Below are 20,619 nucleotides of genomic sequence, written 5' to 3' on the forward strand. Positions count from 1 at the left end.
TGATCCACTTAGAAGTTTATAGAAATGTTTTCCCAGATATGCTGTACGCCGTGACTCGAGGGAATTGTAGCCTAGACCTTTGGAGCTCTAATTTTAATTTTAAAGCGCTTTTGGCGGATCGAGCGGCGCCCTAACTTATTTGGCACCCTCGGGCACCGCCTGACCCACCCCCCCTAAAACCGGTACTGCATAGCGGGTATGATTGTTTTTGCCAATTTGATTGAGGAACCATTTCAACAATGAAATCAGATAAATTCGCAAACTCAGATAGGAAATGATCGACTTGGAGTCACAAATATCCATGTCTGACCAGCAGCATTCAAGATTAGCACGGGATCGAACCCGGTAACCACCGAGTCATACTGCTGGCTATATTTGTATATATGCAGTTGTTTACAACTGTTATAGCGTAATATGTAGTGTCGCCGCTATCTGTGGACCATCGTCGAATGTGCAAGGCGCCATTGTTAGACACAAAGGGTCCGTTCACAACAATGGCCCCGGCAGGCGCCGCGGACCGTATATCCGCGTCATTAACAAAAATCGGCCCATTTTCAAATTGAAAATGGAAAAGCGACCAGTTATGCGGGCGTCCCCTTACCGACGGACGCCACGAGCACCGCGAGAACTGCAATAATACATATGTATAATATGCAAAGCGACCGCGATGCACCGCAATTGCAGGCGATCGGTGAGTACGTGCCCCGCACTTTCCCCGCGCTCTCTTCTTACCGAGCTCGATGAAAAAGAAGCGAGAAATTGACGAAGATGAAGAATAATAAAAAAAAAGAAACAAGATCGGATCGTACGACTCCCCCTCGCAGAAAATGAGAAAAACGAGCACGAGATAGAGCAAAAAATAATAATGAAGAATAATAATAAAAAAAAACAAACAGCGGAGATATTTTAATTTTCTCTCAGCGTAAATTTTGTGATTCGAATCTCTTCTAGATGGATACGCTTGCGTTGTTCCCCTATTTTATTTATGTTTATTTTTCGTCATTGTTACACTTTGTATCGAAGCAGTTCGCCGATAAATCTCTTGGTGATTTAATTAGATACGGTCGGTACTGACGTCTCCATCAGATCTCTTAATATTCTTTAGCAGTTTTAATTATTCAAGAATGTGCATAGGTATACTGCACCACTTTATTATACATATGTACATATATATATAGATTTGAACTTCGAATTTGAACTCAATGTTTGATAAGTCATAATGGTAAACCGCAGCTCTCGTTTGATGTATGATCTCCTTTCTTGTTATCAGTGTCATAATATTGATTTCATAAACCATCATTGCATTAAATATACTATATAAATATAAATATATATATATATATATATATATATATATATATATATATATATATATATATATATATATATGTATATATATATATATATATATATATATATATATATATATATATATATATATATATATATATATATATATCTTGCTCTTTTGTAAATAAGTACATACATATACATACGTTTTTTATCAATTTTCTCACATACGTATTTGAAATTTTGATTATAAAAAACAGTACATGTATTGTTGCTTGCTAGTATATCTTTTTTTTTTAAATATATAATTTCGAAAGAGACTTTGTAAGTATGTAAATATTGTTGGTTCGTAAATCCGTGACGTCATCGAAAAAATGAATATTCAAATAAATTTAAATAAAACCATTCAAATAAATTTAAATAAAACTATTCAAATAAATTTAAATAAAACTATTCAAATAAATTTAATAAAATGTTTATTATTAGATTGGTCATGTTTAAGCGGTTTATATTACATATACCGAGCGAAGCCGGGTAAAAACACTAGTAATTTTATAAATTTACTCAAGTACATATTGTACAATAAACGTTCATAAAGTTTCTGATCGGAATCTGACCAACCCATGACTTTATCTATGTATTTGAGGAATATAAGAAGGTCACAAAAGAAAATTTGATAATTAAACATGCATACACGTTCACAAATACCGGTTATGGGAGCGTTTTCGATTCAAATTCACAAGACAAATATTCTACTTCCGGTTGTCAGATTTTGTTCAAATTTTTTGTATGGCTTAAAATTACTATCAGCATTATACAAATTGAATATCAAGAAAATAAAAATAATTTAACAGGTCAAAATAAAGTAATGAAATATTGTTTTAAAAAAAATACTACTTCCGGTATACGAATCGGGACCAAAACCTTATTAGCTGTAAGTTAGTACATAAAGAATACAAATATAAATTTTCGGCTTGATACGTTCAGGGGTGTGGAAACAATGGTGGCTACAACAATTTTGACCTTTCTAAGAGGAAAAAATGAAAAGATCCAAACTCTAATCCATTACATTAATATAAAGCTCGCAACTTCTACAATTTAATATTTTTTTGTTTTTTATTTAATAGTTTTGAATATTAAACTGTGTTTGAGTGATCGGGGCCAAACTCTGTGCAGTCAGCCATTATAATTTACTGTATTATAGTAGGTTTATGAAAGAAATGGAATTTTTCTATGAAATATATGTATTATATAATACGAAATATACATCATATATGTCATTGTCCAGCAATTTACATGCCCTAATTACAACTGAAAATACACTTCGAATGTTACATATAAGTAAAACTAAATCCGTATACCGAGTAATACAATACATTGCTTCACAAAATATATCACAGTTCTTTGTGAACTTTCTTATTATCTTTATTTTCTTCCACGACTATTACGAAAGACCGTTTTCAAGTGTCTCAGGCTAGACAAAAAAGGTTGAAGATCGTTGTTTCGTTAAATCATTCATGCAAATTATTATTTTGTTCCGCGAACGGTTCAATCACCCGTCACGAGAACGCTCTTCTTCTTACAAAACTGCGGAAAACAACAAAAGCCGAACGAAAAACGTCGTGTTGCACAACAAATATCCGACGTAAAAGTCGTGATTTTGTGGCCAACCTTTGTCGCAGACATCGGACAACGGAAACATTAACGATTAACGGCTTTTCGACGGATCGTTAGCGAGCTATCGTCTCGAACGAAAAGCGGACATTTTCGATTTTCTCCTCGCATTTTTCTGCCAATGCCAATAGATATTGAATGTGTATTTTTTTTATTTTTGAAAAGTGGAAGAGAAAACAGCTGATACTTTTTACGATTGTTTGCAAAAGAAATTGCAAATTAAGTCAAATCACGTCTTAATTTAATGAATATGGTAATAATCGATGATTGATCTCGAAAATCTCTTATGCATGAAAGATGAAATTCTTCGTTTTCATGGCCACACACACACGCTTTCTACGTATGCATTCGAAGCGATGCGATGATGTGTTCGCAACGTTTGAATGATTGTGGTACGGCTGCTGCCATAACATCACTCCATATAAAAATAAATAATAATAAAAAAAAAAACACCAAAAGACTCAGGGATGTTGCACGCAACATTATCAATGACCAACAATATCAGGCTTCATCAACAAATCATTTTTATTATTATTTATATATTTTATCAATATAATACAAACCCCTTGCTATGCTACATCCACCTAGAAACGTGGCACATGGTTTTTATTTAGATAGTTTTAAACGAGTTTGGTGCAAACGATCGACAAGCGCCAGACAGACTGAACCGCAGATTAACTGGATGGCTGCTTTAAACGCAATTCTCGACTTCACGAATGATAGATTGCACATCAAATGACGAGTAACCTTTCGGTGTGCACAGATGCAATTATTAAAATTGATTTGGATCTTTCTGGCGAGTTTAATAAGGCAAAATTCGGAACTAAAGTATCAGAAGCACAGAACGTATACAGGGTAGGTATGTCGGGACTTCGGGTAGATTTCGCTTAGTGTAAGTGCGAGCAGTGCGCACGCATAAGGTACATGTGTCGTTAATCTGTGGTTCAGTCTGTCTGGCGCTTGTCGATCGTTTGCACCGCATCGTTTTAAGCATGTGAACAAATGTGGCATGCCAAGCACATATTATCATATCATATAAATCATATAAACTATTGGGATTTATCTGCCAAGTTGCGTTTTGCCCTTTAAGAATCCGCATACTCTAATATTGCTCTATAACAGTTTGTTCGCTGTAATATGGATTATGCTTCAATTATATGGTCTCCTTATTGCTAAATTCACATAGACCAATTGTATCAAATGTACAAAGTTTCTGGCCAGGAAGGCACATTGGGGTTACCTGTTAGACCTTCCTGACATGAATTAAAAAAAAAATAAAAAAAATCGTCAGTATACATATCTCGTAGGGTATCTGGCTAAAAAAATTGCAATAATTGTAAACTATTTGAAGATTTTATTATATTACAAACAGATGCTTTATTAGTTGTCAAACAAGTTGTTCGTCTTTGAGAAACTACTACGACAAATAAATAGCTCGATAAATTTGCATCAATCAACCAGCAGCGTAGTCTAGTGGTGAGTGTTGTATTCTTTCGTGCAAGGTGTCACCGGTTCGATTCCCACTAGAGTCTCGTTGTTGGCCAGACCTCCTTGGTTTGTCGAGGTCGATCGTTTCTTATCAGAATTTGTCAATTTTTCTGATTTCTATTGAAACGGTTCCTGTAAAATTGGCTTTTCCTATCTAATTTTCTCTTGCAAACACTGAGTTATTGTTATATCTTAGGTTTCGCTAGATTTCTCTCCATAGATGTCTCTATGGATGATTATTGAATGTCAAAATTCGTATTCTTTCATGAACAATGTTATTGATCGTATTGTTTACGATGTTTGTAATGTCTGATCATATATGTCAGGTGTTGTTTCGATTTACATGTAATAATTATGTATTTAATATATAATTTTTCGAGTCTTAATCTGTTTAGCACACTCGCCGCTTTGGAGCAATCTGTTAGGCGAAGAAATAAATAAAAAATAAAAATTGTCTACAGACAAATCTCTCCGTCGATACCAAATCTCTCCGATTTGTATCGACGTCTTTGACAAAGATTAAAGTGTTATAAACATATAATCATTAGACATTCAGCGGAAACTATCCAATGATAGCCCCACTTCCAAATGGTCTTATGACTAATTGAACAAAATATGAAGTTGGGCAACCAACTGAAAAGACATTAGATTTACATACGTTGCGGAAAGCCATTGATTGACTCACATTATACAACGTAACTATTATGCTACTCGAAGAATTTGATGATTGGTGTGTTGAGCGGACAAACGGTCGAGAAGATTTTGAAATTTCGCCGATTCGTTTCCGTCAAATCCGACGGAAGCTCCTCGACCGTGTCATATTTTGCCGTCAAATCGAAAACTTTTGTTGTTTTCACGCATGCCCGCCTTCACTTTTGCGACACTTCCTCTCGACAATCACCATCGATCGAAACAACGATGCTATTGTCGAAAGCACGCAATTCGAAAACAAAAATGATAAAAAAAAAAGGAAAAGATATAAAGACGTTAATAATAACACAACAAAAGATCGAATCGCTCAAAATGTTTCCATTATACACAGTTTCACTCGTCATAAATGCTATCAAAATTTTCTACGCTTCTGTACTATCAAAACGTGTCATCGCTACAAATTTTAAAATAATGTACGAACGTATAAATTTACATGTTTAATCACATCTATATACATATATATAAAATTGAATGTCTGTTTGTCTATTTGTCTGTCTGTCTGTCTGTTTCGTGTAGGCTCCTAAACCAATCAACCGATTACAATGGAACTTTCAAGATTTGTTGTATGCATGTCCGGGAAGCTTACTGTGAAAAAAAACGGGAAAAAACCTCTTAATAATAATATTCATAATTACGAATTTACCGACGCGAAATTTTAAAGCGCCATTGTGTAGTCAAGGAAATGTGTTCGTTGGTAACCACGTTACCAGTTGGTTTATGACGACACGGCTTTGAAGAAACACGAGTTGAGCTCCAACCATCACTTTAAACGGTAACGGGAAAGGGAAACGGGAACGAATTGGAAACGGGAACGTAATGGAAACGGGAACGGGAATTGCATGCCTTTTTGTGGCATTGCAACGCATGCCGGGTTCAGTTAGTATACATATACCGGTCTCCGTGACGAGACAGAATGTTAAATGAAAGAAAACGCAAATATCGGAAGGCAAAGATCGAAAATCGAAAGATCTCAAGTCGAAAGATCAAAAAAAATGGTGCATGGTAAACGGTACATACTCAGGTACATACTCACTTAATTTGCGCGAGCAGGATACAACAGGAACAAGAGGAACAGGCTTTTCCTCCCGTATTAATGTGCGCGCGCGGAATACGGGAGGAAAAGCATGTTCCTCTTGTTCCTGTTGTATCCTGCTCGCGCAAATTAAGTGAGTATGTACCGTTTACCATGCACCATTTTTTTTTGATCTTTCGACTTAAGATCTTTCGATTTTCGATCTTTGCCTTCCGATATTTGCGTTTTCTGTCATTTAACATTCTGTCTCGTCACGTAGACCCAGTATATACATATAATATTATACATTCGCTATTGTTATGTCGATTTAGTTTATGCGCATACATTAAATCGGTGAACGCGATATAACATATGTATGTGTGTTTAATAATAATAATAAATGCATATATACACACATCCACAAAGGCACACATACACACATTCATTCATCATTTCGAACGGGTGAACGGGTTGGATCGGTGAGCGTGTAATGCGCGCACTCAACTTTTTCTATGCGTGCGCGCGCGCGCCTATAAATTACCTTACTTTATATTTATATATAACATATAACTTTATTTTAATTCGTGTATCAATCCCTTTCCAAAGCCACCCGTTGAAATTAACGGGCACAACATAAAACGGACGCGATGTACGTATGTATGTTTGTGGATATGTGGCGGACGCGTCGACCAGTCGTGTCGAGGAGACGCGGGAAGCAGGGAAGTGGGGTAGCGGGGATTTGCTGGGTTTGGAGCTTCTGTCATGTGCTCCTGATATTGGGCACCTGACTTGGAGCAGGTGGCGTCAGCGTCCGTTGCGCTGCGCGGGAACGTACATTACATACACACATCCACGAACACACACACGCATTCATCCGTCATTTCGACCGGGTGAACGGGTTGGATCGTTGAACGTGTAATGCGCGTACTCAACATTTTACTATTAATACGTGCGCGTGCCTATAAATTACCTTACATTATATTTATATGTAACATATAACTTTATTTTAATTCGTGTATCGATTCCTTTCCGAAACCATCCGTTGAAATCAACGGGAACAACACTAGTTTAATATAATAATATTTATATAATTTCGAAACGCTTTTCAATCGTCAAAATTTATATGTAGTATTATTTATATAATATGGAACGGAAAATTGCATTGATTTAATTTGTTTATATACTATTATAATGCCTGCGACTTTTAAAGTAAAAGCTGTAATTCACAACATAAATCGATTTCACATTTTGTAATGGCGAATATATTTATAATGAAAATCGAACGAAAAAAATTAATAACCGCATATTTTTTATCCAATCGATTTATATGCTTAACATTTTCGCTGTCCATGTACGAATTTTAAATGAGAATTAACTTTCATTCATTGATCGTAATCGATGCCACGAATCATGTATGTAATATAATAAATACCATAACGAACTCTACACCTGTCTAATTTGCATTTTTATGGCTTTAACAGGCCCGTATAAGACAAAGGAAGTGCATTTGGCAGCATGTGCAGTCCTATGGCCACCCATTTTACCCTTGTTTATTTAAGTTATCGCGAGGGAAACACCTTAAATCAAAGAAAAATTTTCAAAATATTACATATGCTCTCGAAAAGTAACAGTAACAATTGATATATGTACATGTAGGTATATCTGTGGAACAGCAAATTTATTTTTATTTTATTTTATTTTACATGGATATATACCAGGAAGGCTTAACTGTTAGACCACAATGCGCCTTCCTAGACAATTAATTACAAACATTGCAGCATTTTTTTTTAACATAAATCACTGTATTTCTAGAGGCTGAAGAACACGAAATTAATAATTAATTAATTAATCCATAGAGACATCTATGAATTTAGACAAGTACATAATTTTTTACGCATTGTACATAAATCAAATTCAGATATTTGTGACATAGTGGGTAGGGTGGTTTTTGCCAATTTGATGGAGGAACCGTTTCAACAATGAAAGCAGTTAAATTGGCAAACTCTGATAAGAAACGATCGACTTGGAGTCACAAATATCCAAGTCTGACCAGCAGTAAATTAAAGATTAGCCCGGGTCGAACCCGGCAACCTCTCGGTATGCTAAACATACTGCTTGCTACCTATATATCTTAATATGTAACTTCAGTTTATAGTGTATTGTCCTGGTATAAAAAACAATTAATGAATTAATCCCTAGAAACATTTATGGATTTAGACTTGTACATACATTTTTACATATAGTACATAAATCTAATTCAGATATTTGTGACATAGCGGGTAGGATAGTTTATGCCAATTTAATGGAGGAACCGTTTCAACAATGAAATCAGATAAATTGGCAAACTCTGAAAGGAAACGATCGACTTGGAGTCACAAATATCTAATAAAATATTAGCACGGAATCGAACCCGGTGACCTCTCGGTGCTAAACATTAACACAACCACCGAGCCATACTGCTGGCTACCTATATATCTTAATATGTAACTTCAGTTTATGTATAGTGTATTCAGTTCATGTTACCAATTAGGGCTAAAACAAACGTGCTCATGAACTCTCCCCCCTCGAGAGCTGTTCGACTCCTTAACTTACTGGCACATTCTTTGGATCTCTTCAACGCCAGTTATGTTGAGTTGGTCGAACACATCTTACATCTTCTTCTTCTAATGCCGAATCCATATTGGGATGTAGGTGAATACCATGGGCAGACATCTTACATAGCACGACATAATTTAAAATTATTATTTGTTTGTTTTTTTTACTATACATATTTCTTACTTTTTGACATCCTTTTTACTTTATCTATGTACGTAGTAACAATAGATGAAGTTTTGTGATCATGCGAAAATTCGAACTCGAGATTTTGACTGATTCGAACTCAGAATCGATCACTGATCAAGTTTTCATGATCTAGAAAAAATGTGTGTGTGTGTGTGTGTGTGTCTGTGTGTGTGTCTGTGTGTGTGTGTGTATTTTGGGGATATTTTTAACACCGTTAGTCCTATCGAACTGAAACTTAGTATCGGTTACTGAAATTTTTATCGACACGACGTAAATTTTTTTCAAATTTTTAAGTTGACCGGAAATGGTACCTCGCCTTATAGGTGTCCTCTTTTTTTAAGTTTTTGAATTCAATTATCTCCCAAACCACTAACTGAATCGGACTGAATTTTTTTTAAATATGATACAAATAATAATTTTTATAACCTCATATTTTTTAAATATTTCTATCTGAACCGGAAGTAGTACTTTTACTCAAGAGAATCGAAGTTTTTTATGTTTTTTTCAGAAACCTTTTGGTTTATTGAACTGAAATTTCATATCTAGAAGTTTAATTTTTATTATTTTTGTTATTCTTGTTTCATGTATACTTTTATTATTTGTATTATAATCACAGTGACGCTTTGGAGCTATCTGTCAAGTCTCTGTTGTATTGTTTTGTTTAAATAAAATAAAAAAATATATTATTGATTTATTGATCAATGTTTTTCACAAGGTATGTATGTACATATAAAGTACGTGTATATTTGCAAAAAGATTATCATTTTTTTAATGTCCATATAAGCTTTCCATATAAGTACTAATTTGGCTAAACAATATAGATAAAAATCATCCAACGAAACAAAGCAAGCTTGACATGGTCGTTTTCTTACCGAATGGCCCAAAGTTTATCTTCAACGCTGACTGCGGTCGATTTCAACCGGCGAATGGTATTTAAATGGCCATCATTATGCAGAGGGTATTGTCTGGAATTGGCCCCCCCTGCAATTGCGGCATATGATGTATGAACGGAGATAAAAAAGCGTGAACGCAAATATGAGTTTGCACGCGAACGTGGCGCGTTTTACAAAATTAGTGTTGCGGGGCGTGCGCCACGTTACCAGCTGAGATACCACTTGCAATAGGTTCAGTGGTAGCACGGCTCTCCAGTCGATCGGTGGTGTCTTCGCGATCTGGTCATCCAACGTCGTTCGTCTCCGCAGGAGTCGATCCTGACGACGAGGAAGTGCGATGAACTAACTGTGCTTGTGTATAGTGTTTGTTGTGTCCATATACCCAGCAGCCGACATGCACATCTTGGAGATTGGATTTTCAGACTATGTAATAGTCATTGTTTTACTTGCGTATGATAGTTTGGAAGCAATTCAATAGAATGTTTTGAGTTTGAATCCTTTATGTACACTTTTAAGCACTATCAATATTTTGTTACCACTATTGTAATTTTAATTTTTTCTATGAACATCGTCATATCATATGTATATATATAATTGTCTGTCCGTCTGTCTGCGATAACTCTCGTCGTTCTATAATAGTCGTTTCGATTCGGCAAATATATGTCACAGTTAAAACGCAGCCAACAAAATGTACGAATATAAAACGAACGTAATAACTAGAGGTAGGACCGGAAGCGTGCCGTTCTTTGTTTATTGTTCGTTGTGCATTGTTAATTTTTATGATGAACCTTTGTTAAAGGTTCGCCGAACCTTTTTTTTGCACTCTAGCTTTGTGAATAGACCCAAAACGCCGTGATTCCTGGAAAAAGCACGCTCTCTATCCGCCCTTTAGTAATAACCAGTCTTCGGTGGTCCAGCGTGCTTTTTCCAGGAAAGAGGGTATTTTGGGACTATTTTCCAGGAAACAAGGCAAACTACAAAGCTCTAGCTTTCTTTTCTAGCTTTACAAAGCTCTAGCTTTCTTTCTTTCTCTAGCTCTCTAGAGCAAAAAAAGGGTTCACCATAAAAATGAACAATGGTGCGCAGGGTCGCGCCGCGCTATAATAATAACTAAAGTACGGACCCAAAATGAGCTGCTCATTGTTCAATTGTTGTAAATGCTTTGTAAAAAAGGTTCGGCAAACCTTTAACAATGCATTTACAACATTTGAACAATGAACGGCACCCTGGTTATCCGGGCTTTAATAATAACACATCAACAAAATACTTATATATGTATATACTGTTTGCTACCAATGTTTCCTCTAGGCTAATAAGTCTCTGAGCATTTAGCGCCATCTATTGAAATTTTATTTAATTCATTCATTTTTTTATTGCTGTTTTATATTGTTTATATCTACATACATATAGATAGGTAGTTTTTACTTATAATACACAAATTTTCATCCGAAATATGAATATCACTAGTACGTAATATAGAAGTTAAGTCTATACTATGGTTGTCAAAAATAGTCTAATAATATAGTTTTCTAACTCAGTACTGTATATAATTTGCGTAGATATATGTACTTATCTAGCTGATTACGCCAGGATTAATCCATGATGCTGAAACTCAATCAGATTGTACTACTTCAGATCCTTGAGATTGCATCGTTTAATCTAGTTAATAAACCCAAATATTTGTAAACGTAAACTTTTAGACGAATCGATACATAACATTGTCAATTTTTTAACGTAGTTTCCTAAGTAAACTTCTAAATTTATTCTTTTGGGGATAATAAAATCAAATTTTGTTCAAAAAGATCATTTCCATATTGATTGTATATTTGAGAATTTTGTTTTTTTACAAACTTTTTATTATTCAATTTATTTCTTCAATTTAGAAATCTTGTTTCAAAACTAAACAAATTGATACTTCCATAAAATCTATAAGCCAATTTCATATTTGATGTCAATTGAATAACTATAATAATTAATAAGTTAGAAAGCCGTTATATTTAAAATTGGCGGAAGTCCAATTTTAAGTTCCAAAAACACTATTTCTGTTTGACTTAATTCACAAATTGTTATCACTTATTTTAATTCGATATGTCCAGAATCTTGGAAAAGCAAAATAAACGTATTACAGACCATCAGTATTTTTAAATATTGTTAAACGCAAAATATTATATTTAATACTTTTGAGATATCCCTCGAATATTGGACTTATGCCACTTTAATTATAATGGCTCATATATTGATTGTTTTCGTTTTAAGGCTGCTGTCATTTCAAAGTTTTGAAGCCTTTCCAAGCTCTAGTGTGTTTTTAGGGCTAGTTCAAACGGCCAATAAATAGCACGCAACGATGTTACACTTTTTGTACAAGTGTTAATACAAAATGTCGAGCATTGTTGCGTTACGTTGCGTGTTGGTAGCTGCACATACGACTTTTTGTTCCGAAAGAATTGAGTGACGTATTTTATTGTATATGTAAATACACCACTGCACTGTTTGGCTATCGAAAAATATTCACTTTCTTAAAATAAGAGCCATTTTTACAAAGGTTTATTAAGAACCTTGCTAGTAGAATCGGTTACAAGACATTCCTACGTTTATATTTAAATTTCTCGAAGTTAACATGACATTTCGTTTTTTTTGTTCTTACATATTAACCTAATTCCACGTCCATTTCACTCGATGCATTTAATGTTGAGCTATCAGTGAAATCAGATCGTTTTATTCGGTGAATATTCAGATCATAGCATATGCAACGTCACAGCTACATAGTATAATAGTGAAATTACAAAAACGATTAATTCTGAAATAAAAAGTCGATTAAGCTCGAATCGATTCTGCAGTTGATTTTCATCTCGATTCGCTAATTATTTTAAACATGCATGACGATAATTAACATTCCACCGTGAACAGTTATATTTTTTGCCAACCATAATGAGATAACAGATCACAATTTTATTTATTTTGTATACGTAACTTTTTGTTTATGTTTTTTGTTGTAGGATGACACTGACGATGGCCTCCAAGGAATCATCGATCCTATGTTTAGAACAGTTCCCAAGGAAAATACAACGTTTCTCATATGGAGAGTAGAGGTTTGATCTCATTTTTTAACTTGCAATATCGCATATACTTCCCGATATCGTCTGAAAGATCCGAGGCTGTAAATCATAGACTTGTCGTCGTTGAGATAATGATAGTTTAGCGAGTTCTTCGCGCGTGTAATTGCAATTCGATCGTGTATTTTGCGAGAACAATGGGATGGTGTATTGCAGATTTACTTCCTTTTCAATTATTCATTGTATTCCGATGCAACATATTACATTTGACATTTTAAAGTGATGAAAACATTGTTCTCAGACTCATTATTCATATTTACAACATAATTTAGACAATTGATTCCTGGTGTAAATTCTGATGTTCCAGAGTGTTTAATGACATCTTTTCCGTGTAAAAAATTTTCTTGAGAAAACGCTTTAGCCTAATTAAACCATACAATGGGGAATCATTTATCTTAACCAACATGAAACACGATTTATTAATTACAAACTACGTCGATTTACCATAATTGTATCTAAATAAGACATTTTCGGTGGGTTTCGCATATAACCGTTAGTTGATCTCTCTTACATAGAAATTTTCTTTTCAGAATTCTTCTATCGTTCTTCTTCCAAAATCGCAATATGGAACATTTTACGATGGAGACTGCTACATTATATATGCATCATCTATTTATGGACATCCAGCTGGACCCAATGTCATCGTAAGACTTATCTTAATATCATCCTATTTAAGCGTATTTAAAACACTTTTTTTATTATACGACTTATGTACATTTTTAGAAGAGGGATGTTAAAAATGCAAAGATGGAATCGCACATACATTTCTGGCTAGGTGCAAAAGCCACTCCAGATAGTACCGGTGCAGCTGCATACAAAGCCGTAGAACTCGACGCTCACTTGGGTGGATCTTCGGTACAGCACAGAGAAGTTCAAGGACACGAAAGTGCTAGGCTCAAGTCCTACTTCAAAGATGGCATTAAGTAAGTATATAAATGTAGATATATGTATTAATACAAACTTTCTTGTAACGTTGCGTTTCCGTTATCTAACTTTAATCTCCTCTCAAAGGTTGTTCAAAAGCAACGGTGCCGATTCAAAGGTGAGATTGTACCGAGTTTATGGCAGGTGTCCCGTCTTCAGCGAATTGGACGACGTGTCCTGGCAACACTTTTGCAGTAGCGGCGTTTTCATACTAGAAACTCCAGACACGATATTTATATGGATTGGAAGAGCTGCGAACACCGTTGAAAAACTGCACGGTACTAAAATCGCGCTGAAGACGGGCAAGGCGACTAGTAAGGGACAAATCGAACGACCCATCGTATTTTTAAACGACGGATACGAACAAACGCTCAGGAATGACAAGAAGTTGTTGTTCCAAAAGTATCTAAACTTGCAGCACAGACACGTGAAGACAACTGAAGAAGAAGTCAACGGCAAAGAGAAAGGAGAATCGAAACATTCTATAAGGTTGTACAAATGTTGGCACACTGCTACCAAGTACAGAATTGAAGAAATCAAACCTGGACCTTTGCTGCAATCGGATTTGAACTCAAATGTAAGTAGAAAACGTTTTTGATGAATATTTTAAATATAATACATATGTACACAAAATAGTGGCCCATAGCTAGAAGTTCGCATGTTTGCAAGATGTTATTGGAAAAGTGTTGTTATTTCCATAATTTATCGAATTAGCTTTAAATACAGAGGTAACTATAGTTAAAAATCATAAAATTTAAGTGTATTAAGTATACAGACAATACTTACGCAATGCTAAGCTGTGAAATCTAGAAATGTTTCGATATCATAATTGTGAAGAAAGGTTATGGAAACTGATGAAGTTAATTTTTACTAGCCTCTTATTGGCTCGCTTTTTTAGAATGAATTATAAAAATAATTTTCAGGACATTATTATTGATCACAACCTTTATACTTACTAGTGTTGTACCGGTTGATTTCAACGGGTGGCTTTAGAAAGGAATTGATACACGAATTAAAATAAAGTTATATGTTATATATAAATATAATGTAAGGTAATTTATAGGCGCGCGCGCGAACGTATAGAAAACATTGAGTGCGCGCATTACACGCTCACCGATTCAACCCGTTCACCGTTCAAAATGATGAATGAATGTGTGTTCTTCGTGGATTTATGTATGTATGTGTGTACGCTCCCACGCTTGCTTAGGCGTATCTGACGCTGACGTCACCCGTCGCTCGGCACTCAATATCAGGAGCACATGTCAAACGCTCAGGTCCCCGCTACACATTTCCTCGCTTCTCCGCTCGTCACGCCACATCTCTATAGCGGATGCTTAAAATGCACCCATTGGTCAGAATGGATCATCGTTGCTCTAATTGGCCAAACGTTTTAGTCCACGTGAACCACTCCGCTGACTGGTTGTGCGCCTCGTTCGCGTGTATTTATATTTTTAAATATTTTTAGGCACAACACTTGTTTGTTTTTTTGAAATCTCCATACTGGTCGACGCGTCCGCCACATACCCACAAACATACGTACATCGCGTCCGTTTTTATATATATTCTAAGTTATTTAATTCCACCATGAAACTCAAATCTTGAATGTCGATGGTTAAATATAGTCAGATAGCTTATTTTTATTTCATGTGTTTAAACTTCTGCTAAATTTTAGGAAGTGTATATCTTGGATAACGGCGTTCACGGCATATGGATTTGGGTGGGTAGAAAAGTGTCTTTGAAAGAACGAGCCGAAGCCATAAGGAACGCTAGAGGATTCGTCAAGAAAAAGCACTATCCATCATTCACTCCCGTTATTAGAGTACCTGAAGACAATGCACCATTGGAGTTCAAAACTTTATTTAAAACTTGGAAAAATTCTGACATGCAAGCTGAAGCAAACGGTACTACAATATTATGAATGTGTGTGATTATTGAAAATATAAACATTTATATTTTTCCTATACAGCCCGTGTTGCTAAAGCAGCTACTACCCGATTCGATGCTCAAACGTTACACCATGCCACTTGGTTGTCGGCTCAGACCCAACTGGTAGATGATGGTACTGGCGTAATCAAAATATGGCGGGTCACGACTACCGGACTAGTTGAAATCCTTTCGTCAGTTCTCGGCATCTTCTTTAATGCAGATTGCTATGTCGTGTTTTACACATACCATCACCCGGAAGGCGAGTCTAGCATTATTTACTACTGGATTGTAAGTATTAACTGTAAATAATTATGTATATATATATATATATATATATATATATATATATATATATATATATATATATATATATATATATATATATATATATATATTGTTAGAGGAAATTGTTTAACTTGCATTTTTTAAATTTTTAGGGAAGTTGTTCTACTCCAGAGTTGAGAAAAATCGCAGAAAAAGGAGCTAGAGAAATGCATACTAAACTTGACAGAATCCCTATGAATGTAAGTATCATCATCATCATTTACAGCCATTCTCGCCATCCACTGCTGAATGAAGGCCTCTCCAATAGGTTTCTACTGGTCTCTGTTTTGCGCAACTCTCATCCATCTCACCCCGCACATTTTCCTAATTTCGTCCACCCATCTTCCTTGCGGTCTTCCTTTTACCCTTTTGCATTCTCTCGGGTACCATTCAAGCACTTCTTTTGTCCACCTTTCGTCCATCCTCCTAGCTACGTGACCCGCCCATTGCCATTTCAATCTCTTCACTCTATCCACTATGTCCACTACCCTTGTCATACTTCTGCGGAACACGTGGGTAGAAAACCCACGTGTTCCGCTTTCTGCCTTTCCTCGTTATGCCAAGCATACAACGTTCCATACTTCTTTGAGTGCATTATATTGTAAGTATATTTATACATATTTGATAAACACGTTAACATTTTAAGTTTGGGTACAATTTTTATACAAAATCTGAGTACTATCATATTTTAAATGGGATAAATAGTAAGCTATTTTCCTCTTGACCTCACATTCTTAATATTGCTTTAGTTTTGGATGGACTAGAAATCTTAGTTATAAAAATCCACAACTAAAAATCTTTTAATAAACACTAATCAATGTTAATAGGTGCGCGTTATCCAAGGAAAAGAGCCGGCACACTTCTTGCAAATATTCAAAGGACGTATGATAACGTTTGTCGGAAAAGCTACTGATTGTGATTGTAAGTATTAAAAACATTTTATACTTTCCCCTTATCCTTGTCAAATGAGGCAGAATCCTAACTAGGGATTGCAATACCGAAAGTACCGATACCGGTAGTATCGGTATTTTAGCGAAAATTAGCCTTTGGTAATACCGGTATTTAAAAAAGACAGAAATACCGATAGTATCGATTATTTTCAAATTTGTACATTTTATTTATCGAAAACGATATCTCCATGGCTAAAAACTACAAAAACGAAATGTGAATCGCCACCAAGATAACCGCCGCTACGAAAATCGCGCGGGCGGTCTCCTGTCGTACGAATATTCGTCGCACATGAAAATTCCCATACAGAAAACAGACCAAATATTGAGCTGCAGTACTGCAGACAATTCATGTCGGCAACCTTTCATTAGCCCATTCTAAGAACCTACCCTAGTTAGTTCAATCAAAATTTCTCAATACAACTCTCTTTATAATAGATTAGCCAGCAGCATAGCTCGGTCGTTAAGCTTCTGCTTAGCGTCGAGAGGCGCCAGGTTCGATCCCATGAGCTGACCTCGATTGAAAAGTATTTTTCTGAGTACATCTGTAGTGCTGCTGGTCAGACTTGGATATTTTTAAATCCAGGTCGATCGCTTCCTATCAGAGTTTGCTAATTTTCTCTGATTTCATTGTTGAAACGGTTCCCGTTTAAAAATTGGCTGAAAAAAATCCTTCCTACCTACTGTCACCACTATTTGATTAACGTACAATAAAATTTATGTACAATTCATAGATGTCTCGTTAATTTGCGAGTTTTTCAGTGTCTCGTAATTCAACGACTTGTAATAAAAATGCTGCATTGTAATTGGCCAGGAAGGCGCATTGGGGTTCACCTGTAAGGCCTTCCTGGTATATATGTAAAAAATGAATAGATCCCATTTAGCAACTCCCACATGACATACCTCATCTCAATTTTCCCACTTTATATTAAGATACAAATACAATGTCCATAGGTTATTATTATTGGACTGCAAATACTTTTGAACTCTGGGTAACTCCAACTTTTGAATAATATAATTTCTAGTGCATTCTGCTATTCAGGGCATTGTTCGATCTCCCACCAGCTTTATTATACCTTCAGAATAATCAATCAAAGTTGCTAATAGTCTGTTATTAGCAACTTCAGTCATTTTATAGTAATAGAAATATATGGTTAACAAATATCCTAATACACTATTGGAATCTGTATAATCTTGCAGCCAGCGGAATGATACTTCGATCCCCGTCCCACTATCTGGTACGAGTTTCCGGAAAATTCACAAGGGAAGCGCGAGGAACAGAAGTCGTTGGAGATGGCAGAGAAAAGAAGCTGGATCATCGTGGCGTTTGTTACATTTTAAGAAGCGGAGCCCGATGCTGGGTCTGGTGCGCTACCAACGCCACCGGTGACGAGAGAGAAGTTGCTAAGCAGATGGCCTCCACGGAGCATGTGCTCATCATGCAAGGTATGCTCGTCATAACTTAAACAACATATCTCATTGCCAATATTGGATAGTTGAATAATTTGTTTCAACTTTCAACCAGGCAAAGAAAAGGCAGACTTTTGGGACGCTCTTGGTAACAAAAGAACCATACTTACGGCAGATCCTCAACGAGAAACTGAAGACATTCTACCGGCAAGATTGTTTTACGTTTCGATGGGATCACCGGGCTATTGTAAGTCTATTTAAACTAAACAATACTATTTGAACGAATACATTTTACATGTAATGTTATTTCACAGTCGAAGAAATAGTCTCCTTCAGCCAGGCAGATTTATCTCCGGAGTACATCGTCGTTTTAGACGCTCACTGCTGCGTATACGTTTGGACCGGTGCGTACAGTTGTACAGCGGGAAAAGACAGCGCTATAAATATAGCTCTGAAATATTTGAGATCAGGTATTTATAAGACATATCATATTGTAAATATATTAATATACACGTCAAATATAACTAATGGCTTATTTTCCAAAAGATCCGTCAGGTAGAGATGATAGCATACCGATTATGGTTTTATCCCAAGGAAGTGAAACGCCGACTTTTACAGGATTTTTCCCTACATGGGATAGAACTTTGTGGACTGTAAGCAATGCTTTGTCATTGGAGTGTGTTTTATAAAAATGTTTATTTAACTTTTTAACTATCATGTTTTTGATTTTTAGGGTCACAAATCTTATGAGCGCGTTAGACGGGAATTAGAAGGCAAATTTGACAGTGATGGAATGACTGTCAACAATAATGTCGAGACGTCTCTGTTCGATCAGTACGATAAGTATCCTCTGTCAGTTCTACGAGGACCTTCCGATAAGCTTCCGTCTTCGATTGATCCACTCCTGAAAGAGGTAGCTCGAATATGATTGTGTTGAAACTGTATAATATGAATAATATGAATTTATACGTATATTTTTGTCTATAGTTGTATCTAACTCATGATGATTTCGTTTCAACCTTTGGGGTTCCTTACAATCAATTCAAAACATTACCAATTTGGAAACAAAAAGACTTTAAAAAAGGAGCTGGCCTATTTTGAAAAACGTGTGATATGATTTTTTTTAAAACATAATCTTAAAGTTGTATTAAGTGCAAAAATAAAATAAAAAAAAAAGAACAAAAAGCATATTAAATATAATTTAATTTTGTTTGCACTTGTTAGGTCTAACTTATAAAAGTGCTAATTGTCTTGCATTCTTATTAATCAAATGTGTATTTATAATAAGCAATTGTTTAAAATTAATTTTACACATAAAAATATATTGTACGATAATTTGTATGAAGTGAAATGTGTATTAAAATATTTTTTTCACATAATTGTTGCATTATTTAATTCCAAATTCTACTGAAGTCAATATTTTCATAATTGTAATCTTCTCTCTTCCATTCGGGCTTCAAAGGGATGTTTTGTATATACGGCTGGTTCTTATATATTGGTGCTGACTGTGAATCAGTGGCGGCTCGTGAGAATAATCGGGCTGTAGTAGCTCATACCGGTGATCAAATGCAGACAAAAATAGCATGTTATGGGTTGCGATTTAACTATACATTGAGAAAAACGCTTTGTATCTTAAAAAAAATGTTTGTGCATTAAAAATTTGCATTATTTTCGGTGCGTTAAACAATATCGTATTGTGCATCGAATAAAATATTTTGGCATAATAAAGTGACCATTAAATATATGAAACGATCATTCGAAGAAATAGATTTTAGCATTAGAATAGATACAAAAGTGGCAACGTTGCAGTCTTCCGCTATTGACAACTGTCAACTGTCAACTGTCAAAAGTGTTTACTTTTTTTACGTATTACGTATGAATATGAATCGAAGCTAAGTTCGTAGGTGTCGAAGGTCGCAAGCCGAAGAGTAAAAAAGAAGGAATCCAGTAGAGAGGCGTTGGTCGTTATTGGTCATTGTAATCCTCATTTAATTAGGTAGCAAACATCCACTTTTTAACGGTACGCGACGATTGGGCGCCCAGGACGACGGTCGACCAGTGTTACTCGCCACTGCGACAACTGGACGACAAGACTGGCGGGCACTGCGTCAATTGGGCGCCCATCG

At 35.5% G+C, this 20,619-nt stretch overlaps 1 protein-coding gene across 2 annotated transcripts; it reads left to right on the forward strand.

Annotated features, from left to right (window-relative positions):
- The first annotated feature begins 409 nt into the window (after positions 1-409).
- On the forward strand, positions 410-19,870 carry qua (villin like protein quail). Of its 2 annotated transcripts, none has more exons than XM_077444630.1 (15): positions 410-691; positions 12,846-12,938; positions 13,493-13,606; positions 13,686-13,885; positions 13,974-14,463; positions 15,559-15,787; positions 15,853-16,100; positions 16,250-16,336; positions 16,964-17,057; positions 18,284-18,529; positions 18,609-18,740; positions 18,808-18,963; positions 19,040-19,146; positions 19,227-19,406; positions 19,481-19,870. In XM_077444630.1, exons 1-15 carry the CDS (start codon positions 668-670, stop codon positions 19,592-19,594), a joined length of 2,514 nt encoding a protein of 837 aa, XP_077300756.1. In that variant the 5' UTR covers positions 410-667; the 3' UTR covers positions 19,595-19,870. The 2 variants fall into 2 exon arrangements, with proteins under 2 accessions (XP_077300756.1, XP_077300755.1); XM_077444629.1 differs by lacking the exon at positions 410-691 and adding an exon at positions 10,085-10,276.
- Positions 19,871-20,619: the final 749 nt, after the last annotated feature.

Source organism: Arctopsyche grandis, chromosome 13, assembly GCF_051622035.1.
Source record: "Arctopsyche grandis isolate Sample6627 chromosome 13, ASM5162203v2, whole genome shotgun sequence".
Classification (NCBI taxonomy): Eukaryota; Metazoa; Arthropoda; class Insecta; order Trichoptera; family Hydropsychidae; genus Arctopsyche; species Arctopsyche grandis.